The sequence below is a fragment of the Epinephelus moara genome, chromosome 16 (genome assembly GCF_006386435.1).
Source record: "Epinephelus moara isolate mb chromosome 16, YSFRI_EMoa_1.0, whole genome shotgun sequence".
In the NCBI taxonomy this organism is placed as follows: Eukaryota; Metazoa; Chordata; class Actinopteri; order Perciformes; family Serranidae; genus Epinephelus; species Epinephelus moara.
Window position 1 is genome coordinate 32,639,091 of NC_065521.1, and position 11,718 is coordinate 32,650,808.

At 43.9% G+C, this 11,718-nt stretch overlaps 1 protein-coding gene across 8 annotated transcripts in view; it reads left to right on the forward strand.

Moving 5' to 3' along the window:
• Positions 1-9,130, forward strand: part of LOC126403592 (IQ motif and SEC7 domain-containing protein 1-like) — a 128,445-nt gene extending 119,315 nt beyond the window's left edge. For 7 of the 8 annotated variants that reach the window (XM_050066344.1, XM_050066345.1, XM_050066346.1 and 4 more), the window contains 5 exons: positions 953-1,052; positions 1,294-1,455; positions 1,817-1,993; positions 4,850-4,899; positions 6,215-9,130. In XM_050066344.1, coding sequence (XP_049922301.1) covers positions 953-1,052; positions 1,294-1,455; positions 1,817-1,993; positions 4,850-4,899; positions 6,215-6,745 — 1,020 coding nt within the window. In that variant the 3' untranslated portion in view covers positions 6,746-9,130. The remainder of the gene's footprint in view (positions 1-952; positions 1,053-1,293; positions 1,456-1,816; positions 1,994-4,849; positions 4,900-6,214) is intronic. The other variant, XM_050066352.1, reaches the window with a different exon arrangement.
• The last annotated feature ends 2,588 nt before the right edge of the window (positions 9,131-11,718 follow it).

The window sequence follows — 11,718 nt, forward strand, 5'->3', positions numbered from 1 at the left end:
TTCTTTCCTCTGCAACTATTATGTTTTTTCAAATGATGTACAGATTATTAGGTGTTAAAAAATAGTGCATACAGCTGCTGTAAACTGGGTAAATGATCTCCATGGGGGAACATGTACCTGGACCCCCCTAGGTTTGAGCTGAACCCTGAATTTTTACATTTGGCTCTGCCCCTGCTCCTCTTCCTCCTTCTCTTTTCTTCTTTATTTTCTCCTCTTTTCTCTCCTCTACTCCTCTCTTTTCTCTCATCTTCTTTTTTGCCCCTCTCCTCGTTTCTCTTTTCTCCTCTTTTCCCTTGTCTCCTCTCCTTGTTTCTCTCCTCTTTTCCCTTGTTTCCTCTCCTTGTTTCTGTCCTCTTTTACCTTGTCTCCTTTTCTCGTTTCTCTCCTCTTTCCCTTGTCTCCCCTACTCATTTGTCTCCTCTTTTCTGTTGTTTCCTGTCCTCATTTCTCTCCTCTTTTCCCTTGTCTTTTCTCCTCATTTGTCTGCTCTTTTCCCTTGTCTCCTCTCCTCGTTTGTCTCCTCTTTTCCCTTGTTTCCTCTCCTTGTTTCTATCCTCTTTTACCTTGTCTCCTCTTCTCGTTTGTCTCCTCTTTTACCTTGTCTCCTCTTCTCGTTTTTCTCCTCTTTTCCTTGTCTCCTCTCCTTGTTTCGCTCCTCTTTTCCCTTGTCTCCTCTACTCATTTGTCTCCTCTTTTCCATTGTTTCCTTTCCTTGTTTCTCTCCTCTTTTTCCTTGTCTCCACTCCTCATTTGTTTCCTCTTTTCCCTTGTCTCCTCTCCTCATTTCTCTNTTTCTCCTTTTTTCTCTCATCTCCTCCCCTCTTATCTCTTTTCTCCTCTTCTCTGATTTCTTCTCCTCTCCTCTCCTCTCCTCTCCTCTCCTCTCCTCTCCTCTCCCCTCCCCTCCCCTCATTAGACCAACCCTTAAAATAATCTCTCTGTGTGATTCCAGGTAACTAAGATCTTCCAGAAAAAGAAGAACTCTGTGACGTACAGCTTCAGACAGTCCTTCTCTCTGTACGGGATGCAAGTCATGCTGTTTGAAAATCAGTGTGAGTGGCACTTCCTTTTATCCCGTCTTTATCCCTGTGGTGTGTTCGCCGACAGTGTTTACATCACAGGATTTGATTCAGCACAGTAACACATCCAGCAGAAACGGGAGGTCGAACCAATGGGCTGTGACATTGTTTATACTCTCCAAGCTTCACACAGATTTCGCCCAATGTGTTTTAACTTGGTTTTGATCAATGGCCCTTGTGTAAATGCCTCTCCCTCTCTTTGTCGCTGCCCCAGATTACCCAAATGGAATCAGACTTACATCAGCGATACCAGGTGCAGACATCAAAGTCCTCATCAACTTTAATGCGCCCAACCCCCAGGACCGCAAGAAGTTCACAGACGACCTACGAGAGTCCATTGCCGAGGTCCAGGAAATGGAGAAATACAGAATAGAGTGTGAGCTGCCTTTTTCTCCCTCCCATCCCCCCTCTGTCTACCTCAGGCTGTGTAAAGTAGAAACAGGGCATGGTCCTCATTACTCAACTGCGGCACTTTACGAGGGAGAATGTTTACAGAGTTCACAGGATGGCTAACAGAAGGGAGAGGGGTGTTTCTTCTTGACATTCAAAAAGCAATTGCGTCATGACAAACAAAAACAGGATGCTGGAAATTATGTAAGTCAACAGCGGACGTTTGTGAGTTTCAGACAGTGAAAGGTGGCTGAATACATTACAGAGAAGTTATAAAGTCATTCCCTGGCCTGAGATGTAAAACCACTGCCACTTACCTCAGTCTTTCCTTGGCTCCTCTCCTGCAGCCGAGCTGGAGAAGCAGAAGGGGGTGGTGAGGCCCAGCATGTCCCAGAGCTCCGGTCTGAAGAAGGAAGCTGGCAACGGGAACATGAACCGCGCCAGTCTGGATGACACCTACGCCATGGGCGAGGGCCTGAAGAGGAGCGCCCTCAGCAGCTCCCTGCGAGACCTCTCCGAAGCAGGTACAGCCAAAACGTCTGTTTTTACCAGCCGGTTCTTTAATGGAAAAGTACTCTCCTTTGGTCATCCGTCTCTCTGTGATGATGTCAAGGGGATAAAAAAATAGCAAAATGTTGTTTCACAGCACCATACATTGATTTTAGACTTCTCCCCTTTAAAGGGCATCTCCGGTACTTTTCAACCTGGACCCTTTTCTCCCGTGTTTTAGTATCTGAGTGACTCGTGGGAACAAGGTAGTGAGAGAGAGTGCTGGAATCAGGCCACAGTGTGACCACTCAGGGTGTGTGCGCTCCGTCAATTTACGTCCACTAAAACGTCGACTGACAGGCTCAGATTGTTATTATGAGTGTATGAAAACATTACGGAAAGTACCCTTCAGAGAAATGAAATGTTTTTGTAAGGTTGGCCGAGTAGCTGAACCACAAAAAGTGAGCAGAACGCCCAGTTATGCAGTCGGACAAGTTGGACCGTTGGTAAGCGTCTGCCGCCCTGGTCTATGCAGTTTATCCTGAACTGTTGGACAGAAACAGAAGGGAGGACTGGCGCTAACTAAATGTGCTCTTGTCTTCCAACATTGGGTTGCTAACGTGCTAACTGGCTAACTAGCATCAAGACAGTTTTCCAGTTTCCCTTTTTGAGTGACGATTACAGACTACCACTGTCTGCTGCTATGGAGAGTTATTGTCTCTCACGCAGGCGGAGAACGTACGTGCTGGTTGGCCGTCGGCTGTAGTCTTTGCGGTGTGTTCATGTGCAGCAGGGGGCCTTCGTCGCCACTAGCTCTCGAAAGCCGGTTTGGTGTGTCTGAGCCTTTAAAGTCATGGAGCCCGGCAGCTCTGCACACTGGTAGTTCTCTGTTTCAAGGTGTGACCATAACTGAACTCCCCTGAAACTCCAGCCTCCTGCTTTTTATTAGCTGGGTCCTATTACAGGGCACGTGCAACCCCCCTGAGAGTGTTCCTTACCTTCTGAGTGGAGGCGTGTTACAAGAAGACAATGCTGGAAATGCTAGTGAGAGCTGGAGGGAGGAGTATTGGTAGTAGTCTGGTGTGTACAGAAAGTGATTTCCACTGTTTTCTTCCTGCAATAAGTCACCTCTCAAGAGATTTCTCTGTAGGGATCTTTTCTGTAATGTTGTTTGACACTCTTAGTAACAATCTGAGCCTGTCAATGGCAAAAAAAAAGCACTTTTAATGGATGTAAATTGACGGTGCGCACAAGTCCGTGGTGGTTACAGCGTAGCCTGTAGCGCTCTCTGTCAATACTGGACCTGTTTTAAAAGTTGTTGTTCCCTCAATTAGACACTAAGACATGGGCAAATAGGATCCAGGTTGAAAAATACAGGAGTTACCCTTTATATCCACTAACTCACTCATGATTGAATAGTTTGGTCTGAGCGGTGTGTCCTTCAATTTTTAACCTCAGCGTACTTTATCTTAGAGAGACTCAAGGTGTGCTCCACCTTCTCACAATCCAAAGACTGAACACAGACCTATTTGAGAAGAGGTTCATTGTTTAGAAATGCAGTTTTGTCTTCTCAGTGATGAATGAAATTGACGGGCAGTTCTCACCCCCTGATCATCTGGATGATTTCTGAACATTTCCATTCATGTTTTTAATCGTCACTTTTTCTTCTTTCTTTCTTTTTTTTTACCTAGCACTTTTGCACCCCTCAGTTTGTTTTATCCAAAGACATTTCATGATAATCTTCTGTTTTGATTCAAACGTCATTGGCCATTTCCTCTCACGTATATTTGTGAACAAGAGAAATCAGTGCTGATGTGTAACAAGATCAAGATTTAGCTCCAGTCGTGGCGTTAACAGTCATTTCACATCCATGAATATCAGTGTTTAGCACAGCCGCTCTGATTCCCTCAAGAATACATTTCATTCATTACAGATAACAGCTATGTGAAGTTATCGGGTGATTAACTTGATAACAAAATGAAATCCAGTCAGGGGTCTGCCTCACTGTTGGTAATACGATACGCTTTGTTCCTATGATCACTACCACAATGGGGAATGATAGGTCAGTCAGCGAAGAAGCCTCTAGAAGTCCCTCCTGTCTCCTGTGTTCTTCGATGCAGGACGTGGCATGTTAGTGGGGTCATTTTTGTTAAGTGTTTTCTTTTTCCTTTCCTGCCATACTCCCATTTCATGTGTATTTACTGTGTTATTTCCATACACATCAGGTATTCTCCTGTTTATGTGTGATTATTGGTCATGTATCATTGGCTGAGTGTGCCTAACAACGGCAAGAAGTGCTCTGTTCGCCCTCAGACCTGTATATGCCTGTACATCCCATGTGCAACAACCACTGTATTGCTTTTGATGTGTCTCCTCCTTCGTGACTGTCACTGAGACTGGCTTTTCGCCAACCTTGACCCTTTTGAAAATCTACATCTTGTGACAACAGCAACATTAACAAGTTGTCATATTTTGTAAAAACAAAAAAAAACAAAAAAATCTGGGAAAATTTTGGTTTCGGCATCAAGACATAGCCTGTAAAACTTCACTGTGGACATTTGCCTGATGAGTCCATGTTTATAGAAATGCATTCAAAATTTTAAGCAGCTCAAAGTGCGTTTTTAAAAAAACTGAAATCACTGAAATTCAAATGCAGCTTTCAGCCTGAGTGAAGATGTGAATTCACTACCCAGCTAGCCACAGCACCACCTGTCACCCACCACCCTGAACGCCTGAACGCGCTCTCCCCTTCCCGCCCATATTTGGACCTTACTCACAGTCACAATCCACTGCACTGCCCCCCTTTCGGGACTGGTGGGCGGCCTAAACGTCTGTAGTCGATCCAGGAGTGCTGTCGATCTCTAATCTGTGGTATTGCATGTCTCGGGCAGGCAAGCGGGGGCGTCGCAGCAGTGCAGGATCACTAGACAGCAATATGGAAGTAAGTTGGAAGCAGCTGGTATCCAAGCTACTCTCTATGTGATGATGTGCACTGTGAAAACACACCATTTATTTTTGGTCTTACACCTTCTTTGCTTCATAGACTCCAGTCCATTTGTTTGGATCATTTATTTTTCTTCCTGGGATGCCTTATAACCTGCTTGCCTCAGTTAGTGTGCATGCATGGGTTGCCTGCCTTCTGATCCTGCCCCCCTTTTTTGGAAGCCAGAGGTCTCCCTTGTGTTGGTCATGTTATATGACCAATATACACCTTATCTTCAAACAAGCATGACTCTACTAATCCCTCCTCTGATCCCCTCCCCTCCCCCCTTGTCGCCTGTCTCTGTCTTTCATTCAATCACATCCAAGCGGTTTTCATTTGGTTCCTCTCCTCTGTGGCAGGGTGGTAGCTCTGTGAGACACTAGGAAACTGTACATCTCCTGAAGCCCCTCTCCCTGTCCGGGTCTTTCTTTTCTCCCCCCCCCCCCCTTATCCCACAACTTCTCTTAAATGCTGTAAGGTTCAGGGAGGAACTAGTCAGAGGTCTACTGACGGGCTTCACACGGACTTATAAAGATGTGGATTTCATTCATTCATCTTTCCCTCATTCCATGTGTCCATGAGTTCATGTGTTGGGTTGAAGTCTGGGACCCTGAAAATTTCATTCTGCTTTTCAAAGACGTCATGTGGTCTTTCTCCAGGCTTAGACGAAGCATGTGCCAAAGGGGTTTTCTCTCTCTTTAGAAGAAGAATTCAGACCTGGATAGTGAGCAGTGTTGGACCCAGAGAGGGGAGGGAAAGTGTCCAGGCCTGTTGTGAAGTCTGCACACGAGAGCTTAGTTCCTCCTGCCTTCTGACTTGTAGTTGAATGTGTGGATGCTGAGTTTGCCTGTCACATCCTCTGCATGTGGAAACTATTATAACAAGTTGCATGTGTGACTCTTAAGAGGGTTTGGCACACTGACTGCGATGAAGATGAACTGTTGTCTTTTCTACCCGTGTTAATGTCATTATTTATGCTCCTGATGGTGTTTATGTAATTACTCTTGTTGCAGATTTACTGTCTCAAGCCGGTTAGCTCCTTTGAAAACAGGCTCCCTTCATCTCGAAGCTGAATATATTCCTCGTGTTGCTGCTGCCTCACCATGACAACATTTTTAGTTTCTCATTTGCATGCCCTATAACATTTTGCTACTTGTTTATCTTAAATAAGAAAACTGTGAATCCATCCTGCTGGTGCCTTGTAGCTGTAGATTAGTAGCTGCCGTGCACAGTGTCTGACAGACATGCTGTTGCCTTTTCTTCCCGCCTGCAGGGGTCCATCATTAGCAGTCCACACACACGCCGGAGAGCCACCACGCCACGTGAGGGCGCACCCCGCGGCCAACCCCCCATCCCTAACTCAGCATCCACTTCCATCCTTGGGTCGCTCTTTGGCAGCAAGCGAGGCAAACCGTCATCCCAGGGCCACTCCCCTTTCCCCGCGCCCGGCCAGCCCACCCTCATATCCCACAAGCCCCACCCGACCAACCTGCACCACACAGCACAAGCAGTACACCCAGTGCCACACCACGGCCACCACACCCAGTACTGCCAAGTCCCGCAGAACCCGCCACCGTACCACCACCACCACCACTACCACCCGCCTCCCCACACGCAGTACCACCAGCACCCGGGCTACGGCTCGCACGCACACCAACACCCTCACTCGCAGCACAGCCATTACAGCCAGCATCCCCATCATGCCTCACACTCCCAGCATGCCCCTCACCACCACAGTCAGCAAGCGGGTTCGGCGCCTGGCGGACCCAAACCTAAACACAGTGGCATCAGCACCGTAGTGTGATGCTCCAGAGAGGAGGAGCGAGGAGGGGACTTACCGAAGGAGGGACAATTGCTTACACCAAAGGGACTGACAGCATAACTCTATGGCCTGTCCACTGTGTTTTACCGCTGCTGTGATGGAAACCAGTCACACGCAGTCTCCTTTTTCACCTCCAGGTCCAACTAATATGCAGGATGGAAATCGGACTCAAATCTTCCACCAGGGGCCTTTACTAGTTTGCCTGATCATGGGCCTGGCCCCATCAGGGTTTTTGTGGGGGTGGGTTCTGTACAGGAAGATTCTCTATGTTTTCCACACACACAAACACACACAACGCCCGGCCGTGACGGCTGACGAGAAAATGTTTTCTCACCGAGCCGCTCCCCACTGCTTCATCCTCCTCAATAAGCCTGTCTTACCTTCACATAATCAGGAGGAAAGACGACCTGAGACGAGAACATGGCTGACTGTTTTCTCCGTCACAACGAAAGGCGTAATTTCTTGTGCACAGCCTTTTCCTGGAAGTCGACTTTCAACTCTTTTGGTTCGCAGCTCCTCCCATCATATGAATGCAATTTGTCGTCGCCTCCCGTAGAGCTCATATGTAGTGAAGAACTTAGCTATAATCATTTCACACTAACTTAAATCAAAGGACAGGTAAACAAACTGAGTCGACCGTCTCAGTCATTGTAGTTCTAGTGCTGTATTTACTGTAGATGACAGCTATATGTGTTGTCTCCTAGCTCTCATAAATAAATGTGCCAATTATTAATGCATAATCTATTTAGTCAAGACTTCATGTACAGTATATTGTGCGTAAAGTAATTTGTAAGATTATACTTACAATTATTATTATCAGCAAAAATGAATTTTATCAGTATTATACTGACTCTGTGGTAACAGGATGTAGATCTGAAAGGAGTGAACTCCCATTCAGTCCGGCCTATAATCTATTCTGGATATGTTTTGCCTTTTAGAGCGGATCAGAAGGAGCCTCTGGGTGGCAGCTGTTGCATATGGGCCTCAAAACGCTGTGCCGTCACAGCTGAAGCCTCAAAGCAGACTTCTCCTGTCGGCGGATGATAAACTGGGCCGGTCGGTTGTTCTAATCTCAGTTTACGTCTCGTACTGTGGCTGCTTTAACTGTAGAAAGTGACGAGTGAAAAGACATTTTAAATACAGCAGGAGGCTCAGATTGATTGTTACAAATGGACCCACAGAGCACGTCAAACACGTAAAGTCTGTTGCCTTTAAAATATGCAACAGCTGCTCTCTTGACTCTTAAAATAAAAAAAAAACACTTCTCTTCTTTTTGCCTTGTTTAGTGCATTTTTTTATTCGCCAACAAGGTGAGTAAATAAAATCAGTTCTTACATAGTGAAGTATTTTTTTCATCTTTTTTTTCTATCGTACGTGCAATATCTTTGTACTGATTTTGTACATTAAGAACAAGCAAGGTGTCCCTCCAATTTGTTTTTTCTTTTCATGTTGCGTCATTATTTATTTATTTCCTTTTTTTTGTTGTTTTCGACCCCTGTCAGAGTCTTTCTCGGTAAATTAATGCGTGGCTGTCCTCGTGGTCGTATGAGAGGCACAGACTCGGAGTTCAGTGGAATGTCTAGTAAGTGATTTTTGCATGTAATGTTATTAATGTGAGGCTATCCTCTGCACATTGTATAACAAATCAGTGTTACCATAGCAAGTTTAAGTGCAATCATGTTCGGAAAAGCGCAGACTTGTACTCAAAGAGGAAGTCTGTTATTTTGTTGACCAGGATGAGATTCAGGTGAAAAAAAACAACTTTTTTTTTTCATTTAAGAATATATAAATACTTACTTACACAGTTCACAGTGGAAAGAGGAATGTGTGTATATATTTTAATAAAAAGGAATATGCTTCTCTTTGGGCTGAACAGAAATATTTTGCTGGATAAGCACATATGAAAGAACACTTTCATTTTTTTCAGGAAATGCAGTTATAATATACAAAATGCAAACTGAACAAAGGAACTGGGTATATGTAAAGAATAACTTTCTACATTCTACAAATAAGAGTCTATTCTAGTGTGTAAATTAGTGACAGTAAACTGTTTGTCCCGATATTCAGGTTGTAAATGTATTTTAACATTCACAGAGAAAAAACCATTGCCATAAGTCAGGCTTACTCTCACACATTTCTCCTCATGTGAAGCAACAAGGAAACAGATGACAGACATATCACGTTACGGGATGTTAATGATCAGTTGAATGTGTCTTTCCATTGATTTCCTATATTTTTTGCTATAATTCTGAAATTTTGGGACGATGTAAAACCGAGGAATCTGTTTATTTCGGTGTGTGTTGTAGTGCTTCAAATGTCTACGGTCATTCTTTGTGAGAACGTGCCCCCCCCCCCCCCCCCCCCCCCTCAACGATGNCCCCCCCCCCCCCCCTCCTCCTCAACGATGCACTGCATGGATCATCATGTGTCCTATTCACTGTGAGCTGATGGGGAAAAAAGAATCAGCCTATAAATTGTTTTGGTTAATTTGGAATATCCTGGTGTTGACGTGTTCTTGTTGCTCCATGTTAGTTATTGAAGCTCAGCATGCATCTCATCAACAAAGCCATTGTGTAAAATACAAACATTGAAGAACATTGCACTTCTGTTGCCGAGGGCTTTCATCGTGTAAATATGGGATTCGTCTTTTTTTTTTTTTTTTTTTTTTTTGGTGTGCAAGCTGATGAACTGCTCGGAAGGAGGGGTTTATCTTTAAGAAGCTGTAAAGGGACCAAGACGGGGGGTTATAGCAGCTGTACATAATGTGTATAGGATCAGTACTCTATTCTGATATCCGCAGTTAAGATCAGGATGTATATACATCACCTCACAGATGGATTAGAGGGGGTGATACACGAACATATCGACTGTCTCTGCCTCCAGCTGTCGTGAACTGACATTTGCTGTAGAAATCAAAAAAACAGACTGTTAAAAGAAAGTTCGCTGCCATCTACATCCGGCTCTCTTTTCATACATGCAACACACACACACACAGACAAACATACACACATCCTGCTGCAAGCTGTTCAGTCTGGTGTGAGACACATTTAAAAAACAAAACAAAAAAAAGGAAAAGACAAGAATGGCCTCATTTATATGTGCATTCTGTTTGTACAGTGAGTAGTGAGACCCCAGTTATTGTAAAACTTCAACTGTGACAATGTTGAGAACGCAAAATAAACGAATATATGACTTATGGTACGCACGTGTTGTTCTTTCTTACCAAGCCAGCTGTCAGAGTGAATCAAAGGGAAATTAAACTCCTTTTTCCTCCTTTTTATTTAATGCATTTTACATTAGGCTTTTATTTGTAGGCTCCCGTATCTTCCACTTCCAGGCTCCAGCATTACTTTCCATTACTTAGTGTTGCAGCATTTCCACTAGAGGGCATGCATTAAAGTGCTATAAAGTGAAAATGAAAATCTGTGCCATGACACCACCTATGGGTGAAAAGTGTGCCTGCTACACAGCTCCTCAGCCTGTGGAAGTGAGTGTGCATACTCCTATAGCTCAGCTTTAAACCACCTCTCTGCAGCTGTGGACGTGTGTGACATTCAGGGTGTCTGCAGGTCCTTAAAGAGTCATATGTCTTAAATTCAATTGTAAATATTAGGCCTTAAGAGCCATGAAATAGTCCACAAACATTTGATCTAATTTCATTCAAGTCAAATTTTGTGCATGAACGTTTTTTAAGTTACAAATCTTTAAACCTGCCATTATTGTATAACTGTCTTTTAGGGGTGGGAATCACCAGAGCCTACATGCTATGATATTGTCACAATACTTTCTGAACTTTTTTCAGTGGCAGATTATGTCCCCGGAGGAAAACTGTGTCAACATCAACTGATTATATTATTTTAGTAGGCAACCAAAAGTTAAATTTGTATTTGTAATATTAATAATTTTTATAAAATTAAAAAAAACATGATCAATGTAACAATTTGAAAAAATATTGCAATACTATGCTGTCCTGATTTTGTTGTCTTGTTACTTTATACTTGCACTCAAGGGTGTAGGTCTTATTTCAGCATTTGGGGGAAACGGGACATTTCAAACATCAATTTCCTGCATTCTGGTTCATTTTTATGCAGCATTTTTTGCCATTTCTGCACAAATTTATGGTTAAAGATGTGAAATTTATGGTGGTCTTCAATTCTGTCAAAATGAAAGTCATCTTCTGCTTTGCTGTTTTTATTTGGGGAGGACAAATACACATGTTCTAAATACTGAGGAGACTTGCATACTTGGCAATCTGGATATACGACATGTTTGACCCCTACTTGTGGCCCTAACTATTGCCAAGAAAACAATACTACTAAACTGGAAAAGTAGGGAGAAAAAACAACACCTCACACAACAAATAACAATGGAACAAGACAGAGCTCAAACAGTTCAGTAAAATATTTTCACCAATCCACAAATCTATTCTGTTGCCGTTGAGCTAATGCTTCAACCAAGGTAGGAATGTAAATGCAAGCATGCAACTAGGGAAATGTGTGTGTATGTTGTGACGCCCTTCCCACTGTCTTGGAGACTGTTCCAGCCAGCCTCATCAGGCAGTTGGCTGACACGGGAGGGTCGTTACCTTGATTAGGCTCACCTGGGCTTCCAGGCTATAAAAGCTGCCTCATGTGTTCACTTGGCGCTCTCCCTTCCTTCAGCTGACATCCACCGGGCATCATTGCCCACATACGCCATTGGTTATCTTACTATATAATGACGAAAACTCTGTCTGTAGGTGTGTGTGTTTCACGTTTTTCTCCTCACTGATTTGGTCAATCCATGTGAAATCTGGCACAGTGGTAGAGGGTCATGGGAGGATGCGAATGAAGCAATATTACATCAATTGGCCAAAGGGGGGCGCTATAGCAACAGATTGAAATTGCAAACTTTGAATGGGCATATCTCATGCCCCGTGTGTCGTAGAGACATGAAACTTTGCACAGAGATGCCTC